General features: G+C 39.0%; 2 protein-coding genes across 5 annotated transcripts; one reads left to right on the top strand and one right to left on the bottom strand.

Moving 5' to 3' along the window:
- The first annotated feature begins 248 nt into the window (after positions 1–248).
- LOC125769619 (sodium- and chloride-dependent glycine transporter 2-like) lies at positions 249–3,135 on the top strand. Of its 2 annotated transcripts, none has more exons than XM_049438414.1 (7): positions 249–408; positions 550–784; positions 852–1,275; positions 1,538–2,276; positions 2,359–2,568; positions 2,633–2,803; positions 2,882–3,135. In XM_049438414.1, the coding sequence occupies exons 1-7, from the start codon at positions 379–381 to the stop codon at positions 2,981–2,983; spliced, it is 1,911 nt and encodes a 636-aa protein (XP_049294371.1). In that variant the 5' UTR covers positions 249–378; the 3' UTR covers positions 2,984–3,135. The 2 variants fall into 2 exon arrangements, with proteins under 2 accessions (XP_049294371.1, XP_049294372.1); XM_049438415.1 differs by having other exon boundaries at positions 276–462.
- LOC125769613 (uncharacterized) lies at positions 3,095–26,930 on the bottom strand. 3 transcript variants are annotated; one of them, XM_049438400.1, is made up of 7 exons: positions 25,793–26,930; positions 13,321–14,103; positions 13,083–13,209; positions 9,520–9,640; positions 8,953–9,029; positions 7,722–8,103; positions 3,095–7,584 (listed from the first exon to the last, which is right to left on the bottom strand). In XM_049438400.1, exons 2-7 carry the CDS (start codon positions 13,876–13,878, stop codon positions 6,093–6,095), a joined length of 2,757 nt encoding a protein of 918 aa, XP_049294357.1. In that variant the 5' UTR covers positions 13,879–14,103; positions 25,793–26,930; the 3' UTR covers positions 3,095–6,092. The 3 variants fall into 3 exon arrangements, with proteins under 3 accessions (XP_049294357.1, XP_049294359.1, XP_049294358.1); XM_049438402.1 differs by having other exon boundaries at positions 26,552–26,930; XM_049438401.1 differs by lacking the exon at positions 25,793–26,930 and adding an exon at positions 14,996–15,795.
- Positions 26,931–27,921: the final 991 nt, after the last annotated feature.

Genomic DNA, 27,921 nt, shown 5'->3' with positions numbered 1-27,921 from the left:
ACAATTGCATAAGCTGTAATTTTGTAAACAAGTAAAAATTAGTAGGTAAATAATATCTCTATATTTTGTAATACAAAACTAACGTTGTTTATATTATCTGTTAAATGTTACAATATGTGAAATATACTAAACGAATTCTGTACATATTTTTAGTTTGCTTAAAATGCGATACACCTTTCTGGTAAGTTGTGTTGCACTGTTCGGCCTTCACAGCAAGTTAATTTGTTACATTTCTCATCGCTTTGTGATCTTCGGCAAAGTCATCTGACTGAAGAGACTATCTTACTACTGGATCCGATAACCAGTTCCTAGTAACGACGGCTCTGTGCGTGAACTGTGCTGTGCTCTATCTCAACTGGTGATTCGGTCCTATCCGCAATGAATAATACCGTCCATGATGAAATTGAAGTAAGAAGATTAATCTCTGTTAAATAACGGTTTTATGGCCAGCACTATAACTAGGTGCATAAAGTTGGTTGATATGAGAGCAATCCGTAATTACCATTATTAGTATAACCCGCTACTCCAACGCTTCTTATCTGTTTAAAGGACTGTAGTGCAAAACTTACCGTCGAAAGTTGGTTGAAGCGTGTAGAACGTCGAAGACAACTTGCCTACACATCCGACTACGATTTTACCAGTGATCAACAGATGAACGATGAGGTGGTAGCGAAACGTGGCTCCTGGACAGGGCGCTACGATTTTCTCCTTTCGCTACTGGGCTATTCGGTTGGTTTGGGCAATGTTTGGCGATTTCCCTACCTGTGCTACAGCAATGGAGGAGGTAAGTGAACCGTGTCACATGTTCTGGTATGCTAGACGGGCTTACCCATTCCTGGTGCTTATTTCAGGTGCCTTCCTAATACCCTTCACCGTGATGCTGGTCATAGCCGGGCTGCCACTAATGTTCATGGAGCTTTCTCTGGCGCAGTACGTGGGTTTGGGTCCGGCTATTCTTTTTAAACGGCTTGCGCCGTTGTCAGAGGGTATCGGATACGGTATGATACTGGTGTCGTTAATGGTGATGCTCTACTACAACGTCATTATCGCCTGGACCGTATTCTATATGGTGGTGTCATTCGAGACACCACTACCGTGGAGAGGCTGCCAGCACGAGTGGGCTACTTCGAACTGTTTTTCGTACGAAGAGGAAGACGATTGTCTGGCCACCGATGGGTCTTATTATAAGGGCTCCTGCTTGTCCATGGAACAATATCGCTTATTGAATGCAACCGTCCGCACGCCACGAAAACCACCAGCGGAAGAATTTTTCAAGTAAGTCACCTAACCTGTACCACTCCACTATTCGCTTAAGTACGTACGGTTCGAACAGTCATAGGGACAGTTTATTAGTTTAGTTGTAGTTACATTAGGTAACTGCAATTCACAGATTCCCGATACGAGTAAGAGGTTCGATTAAAACAAAGGCCAAAAAATCAGAAATGGCACACCGAGAACTTTGAGGTTTTATAACCTCTAAGCGTACTTCTAATACGGGCTCTGTAATACACACATAATGATTTTCTTTTCTCCCAAGAAATTATTTTCTTCAACTATCGTCTGGCATCGAGGAGACCGGCATGATAAACCAACGGCTCGCCATCTGTCTGCTAGCAGCTTGGGCGATTGTTTTCCTCTGCCTGTCCCGCGGTGTCAAGAGTTCCGGCAAGGTAGTCTACTTCACCGCTCTCTTCCCGTACGTGGTACTTGCGGCACTTTTCATACGTGGCCTAACATTACCCGGAGCGTACGATGGCATTCTGTACTACGTGCGGCCCGACTGGGACAAACTGCGCACCGCTCAGCTATGGGGAGACGCCGCCGTTCAAATCTTTTTCGCTCTCAGCCCTGCCTGGGGCGGGCTATTGACTCTGGCCTCATACAATCGGTTCGACAACAATTGCTATCGGGACGCGATCGTGGTAGCAATATCGAACATACTGACCTCATTCTTTGCCGGATTCGTAATATTTGCTATCATAGGCTTTTTGGCACACGAACTGGACACTGGGGTGGATAGCGTTATCGATCAGGGTGCCGGGTTGGCATTCGTTGTGTTTCCCGAGCTCGTGGGAAAGCTACAGATGCCTAGGTTGTGGTCGGTTCTATTTTTTTTCATGCTTCTTACGCTCGGGCTAGATTCACAGTTTACGCTGATGGAAACGGTTGTGACCGCCGTACTGGACACGTTTCCTGCGTTACGTCGAAGGAAGATAGCCGTCGTGGCCGGTGTTAGCATCGTCGGATACCTCGGTGGATTAATTTTTGTGACAAACGTAATGTGACCGAGATTTACTTGTTGGTATAGTTAAAAAATAATGTTCCTTACACTTTTTTCTACTTTCATACGAAAACTAGGGCGGAATGTACTGGTTCCAGCTGTTTGATAAGTACGCTGCAAACTGGTCCGTGCTGCTGATAGCCATCGCTGAGTGCGTTCTGGTCGGGTGGATCTACGGAGCTGAACGGTTCATCTGCAACATAGAGGAAATGATGGGCAAACGGTCGAAATGGTTTCACCGGTTTTGGGTGACGGTTTGGAAGTACATCACCCCCGCAATGTTGTTGGTAACATAAACTTGACCCACGATACAACCAAACGGTATGCGTAATTTATGTTGTTGGGTTTTAGTTTATACTTTGCTTTAACTGGCTGCAATACAAACCAGTGTCATACGGACGGTACACCTATCCGGACTGGGCCGACGTATTTGGGTGGATTATTGCATTGGCACCGGCTGGAATTGTGATCTTGGTGGCTATAAGAAAAATGTGCATCAATCCCGGGCCGTTTACGTGGCAGGTAAATTACTTGCTCCCCGTTACGTAGTTTAATAGGAAACTTGTTATCATATCTTCACTGTTCATTTCTTTCATATAGTCGTTTCGAAAACTGATGCAACCCTCGGTGGAATGGAAACCATCACAGCCCCGATTGGCTTCGGAAATGGCGTATGCAAACAGTAGCGGTATCGAACTATAACGCAGAATCCCTTCGTTGGAATTATTAGATAGATGTAGATAGAATTAGAACTATAACCAATACACCTTGCCAACTCAACGCAAATTAGTTATAGGGCTGTGTACACGGAAGTTTCAAAATGATTAAATCTTTATTCAGGTCTTTCAAATCAATGTATGTTAATGCTACTTTTTTTTTGTTATTTCATAATTTTCATATCTTTTTCGCCCTGTTCATCCTGCAATTCAAGTATTTTTTTTTGTTTTGTTTTCTCGTTTACAGACACTTTCAGCATTGGCAGAAATTTGTCTTCCAAGATGGTTTAATTTTTTTTATCTTCTTTGTTTAGTTTTGTTACAAATAAATATGCCGTTTACTAATCCATTTTTCTTCTCCGCGATACATCACCTTCCACCGTTAATTAACACAAAACGATCACACAATTGTTTCGGTTGTTTTGTATGTCTGTTTTTTTACTGTTACTTTTTCAATCGCAATATTTATATGCAAATGTTGTGTTTTGTTGTTCTGGTTTTAATTTTGCAAAGCCGTTCAATTTGCAGCAAAAAACTTTCGTTAAAATGCAAACCTTCTCCTGTAATAATAACTGTTAAGAGCATTAATATTTGACGGATTTTCTTTTCGCTTCCGCTATCCAAAAACAAAGAAAGTTGCTTTGAAACGATTTCTATTAGCCAACACTTTCTAATTCGTTACATACAAATTTTACTGGACAAATCATTTCACTTGCTTTCGACAGCAGGAACAATGGAATTGCAAAATACTGCCGATCACTGCAGACCAATGAAACTGTGGTACCAATCAGTATTGCTAACATGTATTCGATTAGTTTTTGGTAACATTGTTCCCAAACAATTTTAAGAACGGCAGAAACAAGTCTTTACTATAGTCCATCACAATAATACAGCACACTAATCGACATGTAATTTGTACACATCTTCTTCATGTTTGTTATCGCTTGGTTGATGGTTGTGCTGCTGTTCACATTTGATGGCTTGCATTACATTTTCTTAACTATTGCAATATACATGTGCGATTAAAAGTAATGATTATTTCCATATTTTGTGACAATAAATTACACATCCTTACACATTACAAAAGCGAGGAGCAGTGTACCGATGGGTAGCGACTTGCAGCGACTTACAAAGTGATGGCAACAAGTGTGTTTCAAGTCGTGTGTGGAACTGTCGATATTCGTACGAATTACTGGGCCAACGATTTGAAAGACTTTTGCAACATTTGTTTTTGTTTTAAGCGAAGGAACCGGAGCTAAATTAAACACGGTTAGACAATTGCCAAACGTACACATTGCTTAATGGAAGTAAAAATAGCGGCCTCATTGTAAGGAATTTGACGCAATACAAGTAGAGCTTGAATGTGTATTTTTTCGTACATAAACGCTTATACAACGTTCGTCCACTCGTTTGCCTGTTTCTTGTAGCATGTTTTTTTGTTTGTTAAAAAGTACAATTTATTTTGTGCAACTCTACGGATTTTCTGCATAACAACAAGGATAGCATTATTAGATACCAAGATAACGAGATCTACTCACAACAGTTTACCATATCCAGCAGATATAATAATACTGACTAACGTGAAAAGGGAGGATAGACAAACGGTCCAATCTAAAGTATGTGTGCTATTTTTCCTTTTAACGGTACAATCCCATCTGTCGAAAGGACTCTACAACAACCATGGTTAATTTGTTATAATGCTTTTCCTTCTTCGTATGTTGATTAATCTCTTTGGACAATACATGGAGGGACCATTTGATTTGCATTCTGAACCTGTATTTAATGCTAAACCATATACCACTGGCCGATAAGCGAATTGACGAATAAAAAAATCTATATCGACCTTTGCTGATTGTACTGCAGGTGTATGCGTATGTGTATGTTGAACGACTTTCTCCCTCTTGCACTATACAACCGCTTTTGTTCAGCCGCGAACGTGCTATAATTCAGGGATCAATTAAATGTGTTGCCTAGAATGAAATTGGAACTTTGTCCTTATATACTTCCTAACACGGAAATGAAGTGTACAATTTATTCAAATTCATTCCTTTAATATATGAGCCTGCAAGATAAGTACAAAACTAATAGCAATATTGTGGTTGAAAGTCGTAAGCTACTAATTTATCACTTCATTCACCAAAAGTAGCCGAAACGGGCTTACGACAAAACGAGAATACACATCAAGGGAGGCTGGAGAAAAAGTAAAACATTTACAAGATTGTACTATCATATTTTAAACCACCTTTATCTTCACTTAAATACACACATGAAACTGTTTACGATACATGCGACATATAACATTTAAAACATACGAAATATATTGAACGAATTGAAACTAACGTTAACTTAATAGGGGTGGGGCTAGGTGGCTTTTGTTGAGTTTTGAGAGCCGACAAAACAAATGCTTCACAGTATCACAATATCCCTTCATAATTTCCATTACGTTGCGTCCCAGTGATTTGCTTTGGTTACAACAACAAATATGTAGTTTGTCATACCATTACACTATCGTATAGCTTGCGAGCGGAATAGCTATATGCGATCTTTGCTAACTCCTATTACCGTTTGCTACCCTATTACACCTTTCTATCACGTCGTCCGAGCTATCGTTGGCGAGATTATGAATATCAATCCTAGCTTTAATCGCACTATATGGCGATACAACAATCCTGCCGACCAGTTCACATCTGCAGTACACCGTAGAGCGGGAAACCATTATTACGGTACAGTATTGTTGGTTTTTTTCTCTATGGCAAAATAACGCATTCATAAAAATCATACAAAACTGATCAGAAGAAGAATTGACAAATATCCCAATGAATATTTTTAGAGATTTCAATTTAAAAAAAAAATCATATGTAAAACAACTTGAAGGTATCAGCTAAAAACATCACTTTAATGTGAGTTCGGAATTGGTGATCGATGGCGCACGATCTTTTTACTAACCGGTTATATCGTGAATTGCACGTAACTGTACTTGAGCCGTAGCACAAGCGCTTGCTCTTCCATTCCCTACACTACCTATAAACAGCTCCATCAAGTCCATGCTAGTAGCACTATGTGCCCGCTTCATGTCTTTGCCATCTTTGGCAGCTTCAGTAGTACTCCTCGCATAATTCAGACAGGATGCGCTTTAGGCTATCGAGGCCACGTAGGAACCCGCTGTCGGGTCCATGATGAACCTTAATATTTGTGCTGCTGCACAGCGATGCACCGCCGTTCTTAATCTCGAAGGTCGTGTGCGCAAAATCAATCATGCGTACGTCCGCCAACGTCCCTCCGGATGAACCGGCACCCATACCAATACCCGCTCCACCTCCCAGTGATCCAGACTTCGATTTGGAGCTAAGTTTACGCCGTAACGGTATCGCACAGGGACCGTCGCTTGGTCTGTTGCTATTGGCAATGCTGTTGCCACCGGGACCAACAGATCCAGCTGCACAACAACTGTCTTTGCCACGAAGCCGTTTGGAACTGTTGCTTGACAACAGTTTTTGTCGAAGCAATTGTCGCTCCTCTTCATCATCCACCTCGCCCTCTTCCTCATCGTCATCGTCCACCTCTTCGTCCTCGTGGTAGCCAGCGTCGGAGTTGTCATGCTGCCCTTCCTCGAACGTGCTTGAAAGTTCCACTCCGCTATGCACATCTTCCGTCATCTCCATCCTTGCACCGTGGTTGTCCCTAGGATTAGTACCATTCGGTGTGCTGTTGTTATTACTAATATTGCTGCTCTGCTCCACGAGCTTGTTGTGACCGAACTTAATACTGGTACTAAAATCCACTACACCGGCGTTTGCCATTCTGTGGTCTTTTTTATCGATTGGATCACAAACGCCTTCCCCATCGAAGTTAACTTCGAAATCAGAGCCAGCATCTGGTTGGACTGCAGAAGAACTTTGCAGATGGTTCGGCACCACAAAGGCAGAAGCATAATCGTCGCTACTGCTGTTGCTGTTACTGCTGTAGTTCATCCATGAATCCATCGAGTGTGGACTGGAACTCGTGAGCCCTTGTACCGCACAGGATCCAGCAGTCGGCATAGGAATGGCATCACTTGGCGACGATGACCTTTCATCCGTAGGTCCCCCAGGGTAGATCGTTTCTTCCGATATCGGAACAAAAGGAATTATCTTGGTTTCGGGAGTAAGGGCATCGTGCGAGCTGGGGTTACTGTTGATCCGCCTTTGCCGGTTATTATCATCGTCCGTTACAACGCTGCGGAAGTGATGATCGTCGAAAATGCCTCGGCTTGTACTATCATCAACACGAGCAGCTATTACCGGTGGTGGCAGCATGGTAGGAGTGGCGGTTGCTGTAGTGGTAAGCGTAGTAGCCTTTGTTGCCGCTGCCATTGCAGCTATTGCCGAGGCCATAGACGATGATTTACGACGTTGCTCTACACACGCGGTGATGTTCGACGGTATTGGAGATTCCTCGTTTGAAGAGGACAACAGGTACTGCTCAATTGAGCTGTTCGAAGCGTCCGCATCATAGCAGCAGGAGTTTGATTCCGTTTCCAGCAAATGATAGTCATTGGTATTAGGTGTGGGCATCTCTTCGAATCCTTCATAAACAATTAACAACGAGCTGCGGAAAACAAACAAGAAAGAGGACGCAATGAGTGGTATGAAAAATATTTCATTTATAAACTCATTATAAACTTAATACTTCATAACTTATTGGTCTATACATTTAAGAGCCAATGAACATATATAAACACGTACCAGGAATAAAAGCGATAACTCGACTGCTTCTCGATAACCCGTCGTAACTGCTCCAATTTGCCTAGCACCTTCGCAATAACCTTCACCCGTAACCGGTAGCCATTATGGAAGAAGTTGTGTAGCGCTCCTTTGAAGCCGTCCTCGGTGAGTTCACGGCCCCAGTACTTGTCTCGCTTCATGTAATGATCAAGATTTGCCTGATAAACCTGCATGCCACAAAGCCGTACTCCAAGCGACGCCGAAGTACTGGCCGCACATTTGGCCATTTGCTTGCTACGTTTCTCTGCCGACGCATCATCACCGTGCTGTCGGGTGCCCATCTTCAGATCCAGTATGCATGGGTTCCGATAAGCGGAAGTTATATTTTCCAGCATCAAAAAATCTGCTCACCGAACATGATGCCAATGAAAAGAAAAGAAAAAAGATAGAGTTACGTTACCATTAGAATAATGTATTGCTGCTACACAACGCCACATTGCACAGAGAATCAGCCGTCGAAGCTCCTTCGCTGGAAAGGATGGCAGCAAAAGCTAAAGAAAAACACGATGTGAATTTGATGACGGTGAAGATGATGACGGAAGTGTATTTTTTAGATAACTGGAAGCAATTCGCCCTATATATAAATGTAGACCAATAATAAACACGCTGTTTTTCTTGTTGTCAGTTGTCGGATTCCACACGAAAAACACTAAACAGTTCTTGCAGGAAAATTTATAGACGAAGAAAGTTTTCTCTAAAACCTAAAATTCCCTTATGTAGAACATATACAGCATTTTTATAACAGTGGCGTATTATAAGCCTGGCCTAAATGTGTTACTAACAATGTGTTGTAACTAGCCAAAGTGACATATAATCCATTCCATAAATGGTAGACCGATGCCCGAAACAATGAATACTTAAATCACGAACGATTGTATGTTGGAACAATATTAGTGATTAAACCATATTAATCTATTTCATTCATGCCGCATCGATTCTAACGCAAAAAAACTGATTTTAATAGTCAGTTTGTAGTTAACGTCGATGAATGTTCAAAAGAAATGCACAAAAGTGTGAATGGCCAGGAAGTGAAGCGATGGTTTGCGATTGATTGATTTTGATGAGAAAATTTTAATGAAAACCAAGAAAACAGAACTCAGCAGTAAGATCTCAATCTTACGCCAATCGCATTAAGCGATGGAAAAGCATATTTTCAGACAATGCTGTGCTTCTGTGCGTATGCTATACTAACATTGTTTATTAGAGTTGTCTATCTGTGCAATACTTTTTAACACTTCGGAAGGTATTCCATTTTTATGTATTTTCATCCTGTAAGTAGAAGAGTAGAGAAAAAACCTTGATTAGAACCGGACTGTACTTGAGAGTTGTGATAAAGTAATATTTGACGAATTAACCTTTACGTGTTGCGTGTTCTATCTTTTAAAGAACATACAGGCGCATTAGATGCACATAGGCCTGTTTATATTCGGCCATAGTATGAAAGAACTGGTTCTCCGGATTAACTGAATATCCATTCACGTAATGGTAAATACGCTTCTGTATCAAACCAATTCAACGATTGGTAACAAATTCAGCGGGGCTAAGAACCCTGAATTGTTCGATTTGACAGACGTTATTCTGTCTTTTTCCTTTTGCTAACCATATCCAAAGTATTCCGAGACATAGAACCATTAACAGTCGGTTGCCTGCTCAATATGAACTCTTCATACACAGAACTAGTATTTCGAAATATTGGCTCTCTAGGGAAAAGAGCATGCATATAAACAGTGCGTAACTATCCCTATCGCATTCTACTAACCGTAGCACTTCTTCACGCTTTCTTTTCGATGCTGCAGTCTTTCGTACAGGATCATCCCGGAAGCTGGGTGAATAGCGTTTTTCAAGCTTAGAACCACCCATGGTAGTTGCTTGCATAACACCTGCAAAGAAAAATGAGAAAAAAATTAGAATAACATGCACATACTAAACAAAAACAAACAACTTTAAAGCCAATCAACGAATGGGCTCCGAAATACGTCATACATTTTTCATCTGAATATTGCTCGAATATTTTCAGACTTCACTTAGAATGGTTGGGGCATGTGAAAAACGGCCGTCCACACGGCAGGACCGGGTTTAAATCCCATCCGGACCGTCCCCCCGTAGCATGGACTGACTATCCTGCTACGTGGTAAAATAAGTCTTGATACGGCCAGGCCGTTCAAACCGAGCAAAAAAAACTTAGAATGGTTCAAGATGCACAGTCCTTAACGTTGTTAATCGATTATTTTAATTATTAAAAACAATGTTCTGCAAAATGGAGGCGCCTAGTTATAATTAGCTAATTCTCTAGAATGAAGTATGTTGATCGAAAGAAATGTAATCATTTCTAAAACTTTCAAAAAGCTTAAGTAACTTAATACAAATTCATAGCCACATATATTCTTTATAATATTCAAAACCATTTATTAAAAACAACAGTTTGCCCATGTTTATAGAATAATTTTACAAATGTCGTACTTTTATTTTCATTTACTTTTAATATCGAACACATTTTGCAATAGACACGCAATAACTGGCTAATGGTTCATCTACCACTAGAATGCAGCCCTACTTCAAAACTCATGTAGTATGACCTCATTTCTTCCTATATGCGTAGTTATAACTTCATCCACATATGGTAAAACAAACTACATTTCGTCTTTGGCTATGAGCACTATGAATTAGACACGAAGTAAAAATTTTACTGCCTAAACAGTTTCTGTTATAAACACATTCAACGCTGTATACACTTTTGTTTTGCTTATTAGGGTAAATACCAGAGTAAAATAATTATTTACACGAACTAAGACAAATAAAGGAAAGATAACTATTTATTTATCTCGTTAACCGTCAAATAAGATAATCCGTTAGTTCGTTTGTTCTGCAAACGTTATTATCCACATCAAATCGCTCTAGCAATACCGCCAGGCCGTTCCTTATGAATAAAAACAAAATCAAATCGCTCTTATTGGATAAACAGCCAGAGACACACAAAGTCGTAGCTGTAATGTTATGTCATGCATAGGACAATATTCATACATACAGGACGTTTGAAAGGAAAGAATGTACATTATCGTGTGAAGCGCCAATGTTTTAACTATGCTAACGATTCACGAACTCATCCAGACCCAAAACCTTAGTCAAGTGTTGTGCACTTGTGAAGGGATAAGCATACGCTCACTAGAACTAACACAACTATCACCACTCGTATCTATAATAAGAATATCTTTTTTGCTACTATATGCCACGTCCTCCACAACCTCGGCATGCCTGTGGTCTGGACTGATGGATGAACTCGCGTTATAATTGTGCAAACGTATGAACGCTACTTTTAGTATCCAAAAAATATGTTCCTCTATCGAACGGAGAAAAAAAGTGCTCTGGCATGACGAAGGAATTTAGAGTATTTTATCTATTGGATTTCATCTCCCAGCAGTACATAACACCATTATAGAACGTCAGCAAAAATAACTTATCTTATTGACGAATAATTTTAATTAGCATACCTTTACAGTTCTACCATGTGCGTATTTTGAGAAGGATGTATCAACGTTGAAACGTTAATTAGAAAAAAGAACTCAATTTTTCGTTAAAGTATTACATCGCACAGATCCAGCATTCAACAAAACATTAAATGAATTATTGAATATACTATTACATTCATTTTCAAATATTTATTTGTATGGCAACTCAGCAACCCAGCAACTGTAAGAATGATATAAATTATCATAATGATAGATATAATATTACACATGGCAGAATTAGACTTTAGAATAATTTTGCTGCTCGAAGAGCAATAGAAATCCTAACAACAAAACGCTACTACGCATTACATCTTGTGAAGTGTAATATGTGCACTATAACAAATGTAATCGAACCTGAACACCTGGTCGTGTTGCATTCTGCTACTGTTCCCGTGTTACATGTAATGTCCATAGATGTGTATTGTTATTTTTATGCAATGCACTGCAGAATGAGTCAAGAGCCATCCTTTCCGTGAAAACAAACGAACTATGTGCTTTGCCAACAACGCTCAAAAATCTGTAGCCAGCCGAGAACGATGACTTCACACTACAACAGTCGGTAGAATGACCTTCACAACTACACATCGACTGTTGCCAGGAGCGAAGCAATAAATGTATCCAATCATATACATCGCCAAGAATACATCCACCACATTCGGCTGTACTGGATGGGCATATCGATGCAGGTTGGAAATGGCGAGAGGTGAGAGATCATTGGGAAAGTGAAAGATTTTTTTTTACTATAGTTATTTCTTCACTCACAGCAGCTGCTGGTATTCATAAACTTTGCTACCTCATCCTATACATACAGTTGAGATGACACACTTCAGAGAGGTTTGTAGAGCGTAGTGTGGTCGAAACCGTTTCTGTTGTCAACGTCGCAATGTGGGAAAATTCCATTCAACGAAAGACGAAACGGAAATGTATCAACGCGGAACGCATTCCTATCCACAAAAACGTTTAATCTATAAGAAATTTATTCAAGCTTCATAAAATCTGTGCACAGGCCGACGTTTTTTTTTTCGTCTCATCTATGATTGGAATTACTCATAGTCGGAATTCAGTGTTCAGAGGTGACATGGTCCAGGCTAGATTTATGTCGGGATTTATGTATCATTATCAACCATACTGTTTGATGGATCGCTGAATCATTTCTCATAAACAAATCAATGAAATGTCATGCAGATACAAAACAATACTAACAATTGGTTTAGACAATAAGAAATTGAACATTCTTGGATGTGTAAATCAATCCGAACACCATTAATGACCGCGTCAAGTATAAGAAAATCGGAAGCGAACGTTGAAAATAAAAGTCGACCGTTTCCACGTACCTTGAATTTTACATTAAGAAAATTTCACTAATTAATCAACAAACCCCCCGCGACGTTACATCCAACGCAATTTCTTGTTTGCTGTCTACCTTATACCGTTCCAGTGTGCCATTAAACCAGAGCTACTACTACGTACTTGACAGAGGACGCAAAATGTAACAAAAAAACAACCACACCCAAGGAATGAAAACACATCGCTTAAGCGTGGACGTTCGAAGTGCGTGAAAAGCTGTTCAATACTTTATATTTTCCATCGGTCCCCCTTTTTCCTCGTATGGTTTCTACAGAAGATACGCGAGATGTCGGCCTGTACATTCCGGAGTGGCGCCAGTCAGTGGACATGAGTGACCATAAAAAAAAACAATTTCAAAAATAGCATACCATTCGCCACAAGCACGACAAACTCTCTGCGCAGCAAATACAATTCGGAAAGAAAATCCTGAACACCAATCAAAAATGAATCATACAAACTTTACGCTTACCTCTGTACTTTGGAACGAACTGCTGTATATCGCTGGGAATGTTTTGGTAGAACTCAAGTTCTCGAAGGTTAAGGGGCTTGATCACAGTGCTCTGATTTAGCAACAGAAGCCTCGTATGTCCGCCAACCTGAAATGAAACACAAAACAAACATTGTACCAATGGCTATAATTGAAAGGAAACGCATATACGCGCATAACGCGCTTCCTTCCGCTGGTAAAAGTCTTCTGATCATCTTACCTGATTGTTGAGAGGATACAGGGCGATCTCGTCCTCGTCACTTTCGACATCGTGGTGTGAATGTTGCTGGTGCTTTTGCTGTTGAAGCTGGTTATGGTGGTGAAATGGTAGAGTCTGCAATTGATGGTGGTGCTCTTGTTCATGATGTTCTCCAGATCCGGTACGCAGAAGGTGTTGCTGAAAGCTGCCGTTGATGTGTTTGCCGTTATTCTGTAGAACTTCAAACTGCTGAGCCCGTTGTTGTTGCTGAACCTCTTTAAAGTACGTGGAGAGATTGTCACTTTTCGTTACATGGAAAGCACCGGCAACATTCGACCGTTCGTAACGATGGGACTGATGTTGCGGCGATTGTTGCTGCAGTTGTAGCTGTTGGGCAACATTGTTGTACTGTGCAGATTGCGACTGCTGAAGCTGATGTTCATGTTGCTGTTGCGATTGCTGCTGCTGATGGCTACTGGTATGGTTGTGGAAATTGAGTTGCTGCAGATTTGTAGGGACATGTTGCGCCGTAGTACGTTCAATATCTCCCATGCCCCAATCACCCAGAAAATATACCATACCCCTATACCACAAATCTTATTCTTGATCGGTGGAAGCTACTATCGCTGCCGTGACTTTGAATGGGTAATCGATTTTGTGATGGATAACGCTGTCGATAACGGCCAGAATGTTATCCTTACAGCCGATTTTTTTTTCAGGTATATTTGGTCAGATATATTTCTGAGATAAAAGTATGTTTAGTTGAGTCCTTTTTATATGCGTTGGTATTGAATAGGGAAATAACTGCAAACGAGAAAAAATAAACAATTGATTCAGTTAAAAATTTGATTTGTTTAATTATATTTTCATATAATTTTTCTGTCAGCAATACACAATGCCCATGCTTTACGAATAAAATAAAACAAACAAAAAATACTTATTGCTTTCCATGATCAAAAACGATTTGTGCTATTCTATATGCTATGCTATATAGCATGGAAGCATGTCAATTATTACAAACCACATATATAATGCTGTATATCTTTAACGTGACACTAAAAACAACCATAAATTGTTATCACTTTTACAACACATCGCCGATGTCGATGTTTAACAACTTCTCAGAATTATCTCTAATTGATTGTTGGGCCTTTTGCACAACAATCAACAACGGATTATCTCGTTTAACAATCACAATTGTGATTGGCATTTTAGGAATGAAATAAAAAAAAACACACATTCCTGTTTTCATCGTTAATCTTCTACACGTGGAGGATGAAAATTAAAAAAAAAACTAGTTAGAACACAAAACGAGTGCCCGTGTGTTAATGTATGACGATTTTTTGTGACAAAGAAGCTCGAACTATAAATGTCGTAGTGTAACAATACACATTTTGAGGACGATTGAATCACTAAGGCATGTCCTATAAATACAAAACAGGCTGGCTGGTAAGAGTAAATCTTCGAACCGTTGGAATATAGAACCATGCCGCACTTCAAACCCTATGCACCAGAAATTAGATTGCCTCGATCGCTTTTTGGCCATCGCTTTGCAAGAAGTTGCCCATTTTCGCTGAACCCGGACCCGGCAGCAACAAGCGGCTGCACACTCACCGATTCAACGACAGTTGCAGCCGGTGTGATAAAAAAGCATCAACTACCATCACTGCATTCGCGTGCATCATTAAACACTTACGTAAGTTTGTCGTAGATTGCATTCGATTCGCAATCCGAACAGGTTCAGACGACAGCGTTGGCGACGAACGACCCTACCCTTTGACATTACACTCACTGGCATGCACCACCGGCTCCTCTCGAAAACACAGTTTACCACGCGTACACACTCAGTACTAGTAACGAGAAGAACTTCCAAGATGCCGTTGACCTGGGCCGTAAAGTTTTTTTTTACAACAATCCTTTGGAGGATCCTTTCTTTAAAATTTTAACCGATAAACTGTTTGATCTGTGAGCAGTAAAGAAACCCGCTTAAAATTTCGCTAACTTAACCACAGACAAGGTAACCGAGCTAATCGAGCTCACAGACTGATACGAACTGGTCGAAACTTTACTAGCACACTTGAATGGCATGCGCCACATCAACGACTGAGCGAATCCCTCAAACTGTTGGTGCTACTACACCGCTATATTCTTCTTTATCCGGCTCGCCATCAGCGCACATAGAGCGGGAGAAGATCGTGGGTTTGGTTTTGTTTTGGTTTCAGCTTTGGTGGTTGATGAATAAATTTGTATCACACACAACGCACACACCTGCATCGTATATCGTTTGGGTTTTTTTCATGCCATCGTAGTCGGTACTATTTTAGGATTTCTCCACGCTGTACTATTGCGATGGGACGTGTAAGAGAGGCGTGTGATCACACATTCAACCAGGCGCAAGTTGCCCGTTGCACGCGCACGTCCTTTTACAGGCCGGAGGACACACATGCCTCATTGCAATAGCAGCTTCCTTCACAAACAGGAGCAAGCAAGTCAACGAAAGTGTCATAGGTGTCAGCGGCAGCACTTGACAGTGGTCCGACTTTTCGACATCACTCTCGTTCGAAGAGACATATTTTGCGAGAGACAAATGTCAACTGAAGCTGTTCTCTGTGTGACAGAAGCTGCAGCGTTCCAAATTCCAAGTACGATCGTCTCGGGTCATACGGTACACGTTAATGTCAGCACCATAAAGGACCGAGGTAAGAGGCTTATGTATGGATAGATATTCCATGTACAAGCCATCCACAACAAGTACACGTGTCCCGAAATGGTTTAAATCACTCACCACCAGAACAAAGAAACCGGCTTCTAAACCCGAACTGCGGAAGCTGATTGTTCCGCCCGGGGGGGTTCAAGGATGTTTGCGGGTGTCATTGTGGTATGGTGTCGCGATCGTTGTATGAAATATAAATTTGAAACGGAGAAGACGCTACCTGCAAGAAATCGACCCATATGCAGGAGACGTCTAGAAAAAGAAAACTTAAACAATAAACCGTATCGGTGGCAACAGATAACAGGTCTGAAAACCGCTGTATCACATGTTTTCAACTTCAAACTTCCGTTCCGCGATACTTTGTTCAACTTCTTCCCCACACATGTGACACACCCCCACCATGCGTCTCCATGGAAGAAAACACACGAAGCAAACAGACTTGAATTAAACTTGAATCAGCTGATTCGTCGATGTATGTACGTGCTGAATAGGTTTATGTCAGGTTGCGTTCGACGTAGAATTACCAACACCATACAACCGTTTGCTCTTTGCAACGAAGGTGAGCGATCAAAACAAACATAGACAGCAATGCGCCACACTACCTCAAACCCCGGTAGACGAATCAAGCGACCACGAGACGATCGCATGCCGGGAGAGGGCGTAGCACACCAGTGGGAGAACCGGATCGGACGGAGTTCGAGTCGTCAGCTAATCGTCATCAAATTTGGCGCTTCCGTAAAGGTAGTAATTGCGCGCACGAGGTGCCGCGTGCGAATCACACTGTCGATCGCAACCAGAATGCAAACTCTCGCATGATGGCGGCACACTACATTCGCCTTTTGCTAGGAATCGGGCAAGGGAAGTTGAAGATGGTTGAAAGGTGAAGTGGATCGAGAGGTGAGTGAGCTGATAAAGGAACGCAATTGTAAAACAAACAACCGGTAACCAGCTATTTCAAGACAGAATGGAATATTTTTTCCATTCGTTGGGTCAGCACAAAAGTTGGCGTGATATTATAAACAAACTATTTAAAAAAATGAGAGCAAAAAAAATGACACCTGTCAGAGTTATATGTTGTCTAATTTCCTTAAAATGCCTCAATTGTGTCCATGTAACTTTACCAAAAAAAAATATTTTCCATAAAATGAGCAGAAAAATACCAGAAACTTGTAAAGAAAAACATTCTATCTATCTTTTTCGTTCTATATGTAAGGTAAACACAGCATGGTAAGCAAAACATATCGGCCAAATAAATTAATGGGACTGAAAATGGTAATCACCTCAAAGCCCAAAAGCAAAAAAGATGGTTAATTTGGATTGAAGCACATCAGCTTGCATGTGTGCTTGCGCTAAGCATAATAATAACAAATTCTTACTGGTAAGACAAAGCGCTCAGCTGATTGCACCAATGAAAAACCACTCCGAGATCACGTTAACAAGGGAATCCCGATGCGTTGATCTTTCGAACAAACTGATCCGATTTCTGTACTGTACAAAAATGATTAGCACCAAATCAATTCACAATTATTTTTTAATATAGGTGTAGCGTGATTATAGTATATCTTGATATGATTACAAAATACGATAGAATGCTGTGTGAACACGTACATTTATATGCAGAACAGGTCAAAAAGGTACACACAAAAAGTAAAATAAAAAATATTGCAACAACGTTACACTACCGTAGCGAGTGTTCATCTTTTGCAATCGAAATGCAAGGGTTGCATCACGCAAATGGCGACTTTGCGCGTGCTATTCAACGAGCTTCTTCCGGCAAAGGTCCTGTAAATGGCTTTTCGCGTTCGACAGACATTGCGCCGACAAGAAAATCGTTTAAATCCCTATTTCCGTGCAGTATTGCGGCTGCACCACGAAACGTAGCGTAATTTGCAACGAAATTGCAACCGGCTCAAGAATAGAACGGACCTAGACATTTATACATTGGCTCTCGGAAACTACGTTCGTCTGCATTGTGGCATTATAAAGCGCTTAAGTGTACCGTAAACTACTTAACAAATAGTCACGCTGCTCAAAGCACCGTTATACTTCATCCATAAAAGCTACAAATATTAATTAGTCGGCACTCAGCACGAGTATAATGAAATTGAGTCATGTGCAAATCAGCCGGTTAAAGAGTGATATATTCACGTTTTTGATGAATTTAACTACTTGTATGTAGGTGTCTTCGATAAATAATGACAAGCCTGAGATGCAATTTTGTTGGTAATTAAATAAGAACCCATGTTTGTGTAACATACAAATTGTTCAACAATCAATGTTATCAGTTTATATTTTTAAAACATTTTTAAGTTCTTGTAACAGATTGATGTCCGCATGGCGTCATAAACCGATGATCAGGCATGCAAATACGTATCAGAATTTTGCCTACGTAATTGACGCGTAAACCAAAGGCTTGTTTTGTTTATTATTTAAAGTTTAAAAATAAACTTAAACAACTTTATCTTTTTCAAAAGACTCCTGACGAACAAACGAAGCAGATGATTAAATGAAATCTGTTTGAAAATGTCTTACAATATGAACCATTAGCGTACTAGAACCCGTTCAAGGCCAAGTTTTTTGCCGGAAGTATGGCCTTGCGCACCTGCTAAGTTTAATTACATTATGGGTAACGACCGGGAAAACAGGATAAATATTGCTGTCAACATTAGTTAAGCGATGTGCTTAGAAACGCGAGGGTAACAACAGCCGATTACCTACGTAATCGTTTGCGTTGTCTTAGTCAGCTTACTGTTTTGCTGTGTTATGTGGTGCTGCACAGTACACAGCAGGCACATATGCTGATGCTTAGTTGACTTCTGAGCCGTAGATAACAACAACTGTGTTTATGTGTATCTGACAACAACAACCATCCTATTTTCAATGCGTGATGTGCGTCCGGTGGTTATTTTTGATTTCAATTCTTTCCTTATTTGCACTCGAAGTGTTAACACCTTCAAATACACAACAAAATGAATGTGCCGAAAATGTGTAAAGTGTGTCATGTAATCGCAATTATCCCCTCTTTTTTAGTTTAATGTCGTTTTATATTTTTTACTTTATTTGAAATGATTTATTATGGTTTTATCATAAAATCACTATAAAAAATGTTAAAAATCTCTACCGTGTTTTTCAGGACAATCACAACAAAGCAGCCAATGTATCCCTGTGATTACAGTGAAACCAATAAATATGCTCCTATCTGTATATTTTGCACAAAAAGACTAACTTCAAACATTATAGGCCGACCCATGCATAATTAATAATAGAGTAAAATAAATAATATGATTTACTAGCAGTTCAATATATTAATACTTTTTTGTTACAAAATTAGGACGTGATATACTAAAATAAATTGATGATTGATAATTTTCTTTAAATTTTAACCTTTGTTTGAATGTTTTAAAATTCAAACTTACTTCTGTAACTACCTACCCGTGTAGGTCATACAATTTTTATAGAATTTTGTACTTTTCCGTGTTGAAATGCGTATTTATTTAGTTGTAAAAGATGTTTGCCTTCAATATAAAAACGAAACAATTTCATCATAAACATTTACCTATTTTTTTAAATTTAAAATCACACTTTTATTCTATCAAACATGTTTACAAACTTCTATAACCAGTTACGTGGCTATATCACGCATTTCATACCTGTATTTGGACTTTTCTGTGTCGCAAAATAAATAAATGTATTTGTTTTTAGCTGTTGTCAGTTTTGTTAAATGTTATCAAATGTTATTAAATTTTAAAAGTGCGAAACGCAATAAGTTAATAAAGTTTCCTTTCAATGTTTTTTTTTCAGAGCAATTTTGTATGAAATTTTGGGCAAAATAAATATATGCGACTTTTGGAATTCAGGGTGGCCACTCAAATCAGAATTTTAGATTCCCGGTTTTTTCCCGGTTTTCTCCCGGTTTTTTCCAAGTTTTTCCCGGTTTTTGGCGGTTCGATACATTTAGTTTCTCGGTTGTAAATACGCATTGCGCGGTAGTTTAATGCCAAAGTTCTTTATCATATATCATTTAACTCAATTCCATGCAAATGGCTACTTGGGTTGACAAACCGATTTCGATTGCTCATTTCTCCTTAGGGCTCCAGAAATTACGTTCATGTGTGTAAACCACATTCGGGTTTCTCTGCAACTTTAGAGGCCTGTAACTTGTTCATACGTGATTCAATTTCGATGCATTAATCTAATAATCTAATAAAAGCATTAAACTAATAAAAAATTAAATAAAATCTTCTAGTTTCAAGTTAGTATAAGCAGTTTACATGTTTTGGTATTTCAAAGTTGACACCATTTTAAAAGAAATGGGAATTTGGGAATTATGAGCATTTGAATTTTCCCGGTTTTCCGGAGAAATTCCCGGTGTTTTCCCGGTTTTTCCCGGTTTAAAAAAAATCCCGGCTAATTCCCGGTTTTCCCGATTTCCCGGTTGAGTGGGAATTGATTGAGCGTATTATATTTTCAACCGTGTGCTTCGTATCGTTATCCTGTAAAAGACGTAGAAATTTTGAAATCCTAATTTGACGGCGCAGGGCCCCTTTAAGTTTTCCTTTAACATTTGTATTTACATTTTGTGATCCATTATCTCTTTAGCTACTCGTCCACTAAGCCGTTTGGCCCAAATGATCGGCGTTTTAGCCATTTAGTTGTATGTATTTGTTGTAAACCAATTAGAACAGTACTTGTGCGTGTAATTTTGAGAAAAAAAAGTTATGAATTGATTAAGCTGCACACCTCATCGCCAATGATATTGTTGAATGCCTATAGAACATCCTCAATTAGCTTTTTCGTATTAAATATACAGATAGACGAAAAGTATTTGGTTTCACTGCATTAAAAAAAAATCTGTAACATTGATATAAATAATTCATTACAACCTAAGCTAATGCTTATGTAGATTTAGTTTTATTCTAACTGACAGGCCCCAATATGTCTATGAAGCATACAATCGATGACAGTTTATTGAAGAAAACCGCAACATCGTGACAGAGATTTTCCTTTTTTTACGACTTAACTATCCTTTCTTGACCTTGAGGAGGCAAGAAACGTGAAGAATCGCTCGCGTCAGTCATAATGTCACATGTTACGTATGGAACAGTGAGCCTCCTTATAAAAAAAAGCAAAGGACTTAAATCGAGCTGGTTATGGTGTCTCGGATTCGCTTGTCTGAGAGTGCGTACATAAGAATATTTGAACAGAACACCTGGTGTCCATGATAAGTCAGCGAAATATTGATCGGATTTTCATTCTGGTGGTTTATTCTCATGCGCACATTTTCACCCATATTGCGTAGCAATGTTTGAACCATAAGCCAACAATATTTGTAATTTACTAAATTTGTAAATTTAATAATAAATTTATTAATTTGATATTTACTAAAAACACAAAACTCACGTGTTAAGTACGAACCATAATTAATAGTTTGTTAGGATGCGCTTTGTTTTCATTTTTTCCGTATTAAATGTATACAAAGCTTTTATTTACATTTAAAATTAAACACTTCAAACGATACGACTAATGAAAAATAGTATTGCTCTTGAATAAAACTATCAACACTTTATGCCCCGTCTAGCGTCTTTCTTCCCATAAATAGTTTCCAGCTACTTGCCAAACTAAACAACAATTTTAAGCACCGCCGGAAAAACGATTTCGAAGTACATCAATAATTAAACTTTTTTTGCATTTTCTTAACGAATGTGTTCGCCAAAACGAAGCTGTGGTCCTTAGACTGACACATTCAGTGTACGTCATTTAAAGGGAGGTAACGAACAGAGAACGAAAAACAAAAATATTATTGCTCGCCCGCCTAAGCGATACACGTTTAGCAATTTTGCTACTTTTTACACTACTCGTTGTTTACGCATTCGCGGTTTATTTGCTGCTTACCTAAGAAAAAATTGAATATTTCCTGGTAAGATTGTGTGCTAATCTTTTTTCGTACCATTGCACAAATTAAACTGGGACATTGATCAGCTGATTCCGCGTGGGGCTTGGCAAAGTTGTCTTCTACATACTTGAAAGTATCCTACCGCGATAATAAATATTGATAAATTTTACAGCGTAGCAGAGTAATCAGTTAAATTTTTGGTAGACTTACGCTTAACAAGGTAATCATGTCAATTATGGTTTTAGTACATTGAAAAGGCTAGAGTACGATAAGAAGCTGATTGGTAAATTTTGTTTTTGTTGCTGTTCGAAACCACGCCGGATGATCGCAGATCGCTCTAATCTAACATTTGGGCATATAATTCGACACATGATTATGAACATGCGAAGATGGTAAATTAAAAACTTACCACTACGAAACTTAAATAAATATTTTCTATACTTTTAGCTCTTAGCAAAGTATCGTTGCTTGCCAAGAAAGTCATTGGTAGTCGAGCCTCTTATCAGATCGTCAATAATATGTTGCTGCTCTCGTGCGATCTTCGTATTCGTGGAGCTAGGAATGTAACCAATAGCTGCTAATCTGTGAAATAAATTCTTCCACTTTACACCCTTTGTGAGCCGTACATTCGTTATCATACAGCAACGAGTTTGCTTCAAGACAGTAACTTCGCTTGTCCAATAACGTGTGCCTTGCCCAAACAAGTTTTGAATATTTGTAGGTGACGATTCTTTTTTCCTTCTCAATAAATATTTGTTATTAAGCTTTTTAAAACACTTGGCGAATGAAGTCCAAAGTTCCCCGAAAAACCACACCCTGTTCAACTTCAAGATTTGTTACAAAAGACTTGCGCTCGATATGTCCAAAGGTCCACTATAGTATCCAAAGCAGCTTCTAAGCCCTTCCATATAAGCTGTCTTGAAACTGGACCTGTGTATATATCAAGGACAAAGAACAAAGGCCTGTTTGCTGGTTCTCAAAGGTAATGTGGTTCTTACAAGCTTATAGCGTTTCGTCGTTTCTTGTACAATTTTTTTGTACATCTCATTACATTCGAGATAACAACATCGTCGTAGTGGATATTAAATTAAATTAAATAAATACAATCTGTCGATGCGTTTTTTCAATTGAACAATTTTATAAACGGCGTAGAGATGTCAAATTTATAAAAATAAGTTGATTAGCTGACCTAGTGAAATGAGTGAATGCACTATAAAAGAATTTATTTAATTTGTTTTATGCTTTCATAAGCCATAGAATGATTGTTTTGAACCGAACAAATATTTAATGTTCATTAAACTGTTCATGTAACCATCGCTCTAGTTCCTATTGTTCAGTAGAGAGAAGCAAAACAAATATGTATAAAAGCCTAACATCGATAAATATTTCGTTAGAGTTTTATAAATAGAAGGTTATTTATTTTTAATCCCTCAAGAAAATAGCTTCCGTTTTTTTAATGGAAGAAAACACGCACACCCCTATCAGTAGTAAAATTGGTACCTGTGTTATTAGTTTTGTTTTCGAGTAAAGCGCCTTACGCAGCAAAACCTATACATCCCTATAAATTGAGAAAACAAAACACATAGAATAGCATTTTGTTGTACCCAAAGGCTAGCTTTCTCTGAAGGGGAATGTATCTGACGAATGTGGCTTTCGTCATAGTTCAAACTTTATTTTTACACTCTGCTAAACAACAATTATGCAACAAGATCGCGTCGACACGTCTGCGTGCGTATGACGCCGTGTAACATTTAGCCATTTATTTGTGTACGCTTTAACGTACTACGACTTGCTTATGTTTATGTTATTATAATTGTGTGCAACTGATCATAAAAGGTATATATGCGATGTAAGCAATAATTTTTCAAACTTATTTCAGTGCAATAAAAATTTCCCTGAACCGAGCCAGACTGTTAATTATTTGCTTTTGTTCTACTTTTTGACAAGTCGTAAAAATTATCGATGACGGAAAGTTGCAACGATGTAAAAGCATACTTAATTTTACCACGCAGCCGGTCTTTGCTATGGGACTGATACAATATTTATTGAATAAATATTTGTCAAACATTGACTGAAAATTTAACTATTTTTTTCTGCTTCGAATGTACTGAACCATATTTTCCACTATGAACGAAGCTTTATTTACTTCCTTGATCCATTGAGCTTCACAATCGTTCCGTAGTGTCTGTGCCAGAGCTGTACAAACATCGTCCAAAGACGATATCTCCCGGAATCTGTTACCAGGTACTGATTATTCGTTGCACTGGTCCAAAACGGACAAAGACTGATGTTGGTAGTGACGTCACTGTTGGCTAGTATAAAACAACCAACTTTATAGCGTTCAACGAGACGAAACAAAACAACGGGAAAGATAATGCCAAGCCTTACAATGCCATTTGTCTTTTCGGTCATTCCGTAGAGCTTATCTTTAGCTGGCGTGTGCCACCGCTTTCTTGATTTGACTATTCAGAATGTATACGATCAAGATTCTATAACAATATTCGATGGACAGTAGATACTACCACATAAAATAGAGGGATACGAATCGAATATAATACTCGATAAACTGCGTGGCAAAAGTAAATATGCAATGGTACAAGAAAATCATCGAATCACTGTAAAACAACAAGTTCAACGTCTTTGTCCAAGGGTATGCGATGAGAATGGTAATGGTATGGATAATTTTAATAAAAAGACAACACACACAGCCACACACAACAATTTTAAGGTTTCATAGGTACAAGAATCCGGTGAAAATAATTGACAAAACTTAAACCTTTATCTAAAAGACTTGTTTTAGAATTAAAGCAATAATATATGACAGCAGTGACATGCTTCCCTTGTTTGCTTTAATCGTATTTTGTAGGCTCAGCGCGATATCATTATACTAACGGTATATTTACTATAGAATGCAGAAGACCGGATTCAGCCATTTACCAAGGTCGAACCAATAGCTGTTACTGCTAGAGATAACCTTTAACTTTCCGTAGAACGCACACTGAAGTATCGATAGGATGCGTTTTCATTGCGGTACAGCTTACCACGTAATTGGTCAACGAGCAAACGAACCACTGTTTGCTTCCGGGCATGATTCATATGTATGTTGAGATTAACCAGATGAAAACGTGGGAAAACGACGCACTAGATCATACGCGGTAGCGGATATCCCCGCCATTAAATATAGTGGGATTCCCCTTAAGCCAATTTCTTGATGCATAGTGACACACAGTCAGACGACCCCATGCATAGCCGTTTGAAAGTGAAAACCACCAGCGAACACCTTCGCTTATGTGCGAGTTTTTCATCGATTCGACCACTTCTGGCAGACAGTGGAAGAAGGGACGTACCGTCGTTTGTGTGCATTTGTCGTGGTGTTTTCATAGATAAACTTTTCCATTGTATCATCTACAATGTACGCTGCGGCAGCATGAAAGAATGGACTGTTCTTTATGATTTTGTACATGCGCATGCCCAATAAGCGTTGTACATATAATTTCCCATTACCAACACTAACGCATTGCTGTGTGATCGATGAAAATATTTGGATGCTACTGATGTGATGGAATGTTTTGAAACAACGGACAGATACATGACCTAAGTTCAACTTTCTCATTAGTGACGTTCTGGAGTGATGATTTCCTTTTCAACGCAGTCATGCGATTGTTTTGTTTTTGTCCAATCTCTAAACTTCCTATCTTGCCGGATTGCAACATGACGCACATACAAGATAAAACGAAGCTTAAAATCTTAAGTAAGCATCTTAACTCCTGTGAATGTTAACCGATGTTTGAAGCTTGGTAGAAGCTAAAATACAAAAGTTATGAAATAAACATAATATATGCATATCTACGTAAAACCGATTCAGCGAACTATAACATTAGACTAACCTTGGCTGTTTGCATTCAAATTCCAGTTCGTGTTCTGGTGTGGTGCACGTAATATACACCGCCTTACACCTACTTCAAACGAAAGCTAATCGTCGATCAGCTGGTTCCCTCCCAGCACTTTGTTTTATTTATAAATACAACAGAAAACTGGCTATTTTCATGCGTCAGTGTATGCCTATTAGCACTTTCTTACTAGCTTTTATTTTACTCCACGAACACTCAAAACCCCTTTCGCACATTGGAAATTTTCTCTCATTCAAGTACGAATCGTCGTCGGTATCGATGAATTTAAACTTAAATCACAACAACCATCTAGTTGACGCACCATATTTTCTCTACCCCGCTCGGTTAACGAACAAAACATTGCACAGAGAACATTTTGCCAAATCGTTTATCAAAACATTGAAACTTAAAGCGGCACCGTGAATGAATTCAACATAATAAATGCAAGACAAACAATGCGCATATGCTCTCACTTTTCACTACAAAATGTATGCCTTCTAGGGAAATTCGGTGTTATTTTTGGTCGAGAAGCGAAGTAAAACCAAAACAAAGATCACACTGCTAAAAACGCGAATCGATCGCTCAAACGTCACATAGTAGAATAACTGGCAACACGGCCTTCCTTCGTTTCACCACTACCACTGCACTATTGCGCTTCACACACACACACTTTAACACACTTTGCAGCCTATGTGATATTCGATTACGAGTCTTGGCAGGCTAGTTTTACACTTTTAGTAGCGAAAATATTGTTACCTAAATCCTAGCAGATTCGACTGTATTTCACCGCACACTGCAGCTATCTCTACCAAGTTTCAGCTTGTCTGGTTTACAGACGTTGAATAGATGGTGCTCGTCATCAGCAGCTAGCTCTCAGCTTCACTTTTTCACAATGGCTGTCCGTGGAAAATGGATCAATTCGAATCGAAACTGTTCCGTGCGGATATGATTCCAAAACTGGAATTGCTTGTTGTTCGAACTCGTAGTTACCGGGTGCGTTTGGTCTTTGCGTGAGTAAAGATTCGTGATTACAATTAGTGGTTTTATTTCTTAATTTTCAAAGAAAGTTCGACACACATCCGTCTCCCAGGGCTTCTAGAAAAAAATTGTGAATTGTCAGTATGATTCATGAATTTCAAAGGCTGCTTCATGGCAAGCACTTTGACGTAAGGTATCAGGCTATTGAAGTTTCAGGCCCGATCCAACAAATCGCAAAATCTTTTCCGACTTTGACAGTTCAAATACAGTATAATAATAAGGCAGCTGAAGTAAACATGTAATTAAAAAAAGAAAAATCGTATAATTTCAGCTTCGCTTTAATTATAATTATTTTTGTCCTCCTAACGTCATTCATTTCTAATGGTGTTATTATTATACGTTTTGCGATAATCGCGCTTGCGAATGTCGTAAATGTGCTCAATACAGTATTTTTCAATTTGGACAATTCACAAATATTTTGAACTAAAAACCACATTTATAACGAACGTTTTGTTTAAAAACTGGGAAATTTTAATGTTGTAAACAGCTTTATACATAATCCAACCATTTAAAACCAAAAATGTTGAATAAACTTGACCTGTGTCTGGACCAGTGTGATACTCTTTCAAAGAGGATTGAACTTGAAACGCCAATAAATCAATGACATATGTTTATTTTTTGTTAAACTTTGCTGCGTACAACTAAACGGCTCAGAGTAGTTTTAACACGTTGTGTGCCACGCTTATTTTGGTGATGTTTCCTAGCAGGCCACGGCGTTTTTGTTTACAAATTGACTGTCTATCATTTTTGATAGACATGGCCCCCCAGGAAATGTAAATTTCAAACTGTTATTTCTCCGCGGAGATACCACATTTTTACAAAAAACCTTCGGCAAATATGCAGATTAGACTTTAATGAACCTAATTATATAATTGGTTTTCGGAAACCCTTAGTAAATTAATTTATAAAAATATATTTTTGGGATGCCTTTTTTCGAAAATTTTGACGTTTTGTTCATTTTGCTATCTCTTGTGAAGCGCCGTTCCATCGTCTGTTGTTCAAGCATATATTTGTCTCACTCGCACTGCAGACGATCAAACGGCGCGACATAAGAGATAGCAATATGAACAAAACGTTAAGATTTTTCG

The sequence above is a fragment of the Anopheles funestus genome, chromosome 3RL (genome assembly GCF_943734845.2).
Source record: "Anopheles funestus chromosome 3RL, idAnoFuneDA-416_04, whole genome shotgun sequence".
NCBI classification, from domain to species: Eukaryota; Metazoa; Arthropoda; class Insecta; order Diptera; family Culicidae; genus Anopheles; species Anopheles funestus.
This window is presented reverse-complemented; position numbering and strand designations above follow the sequence as displayed.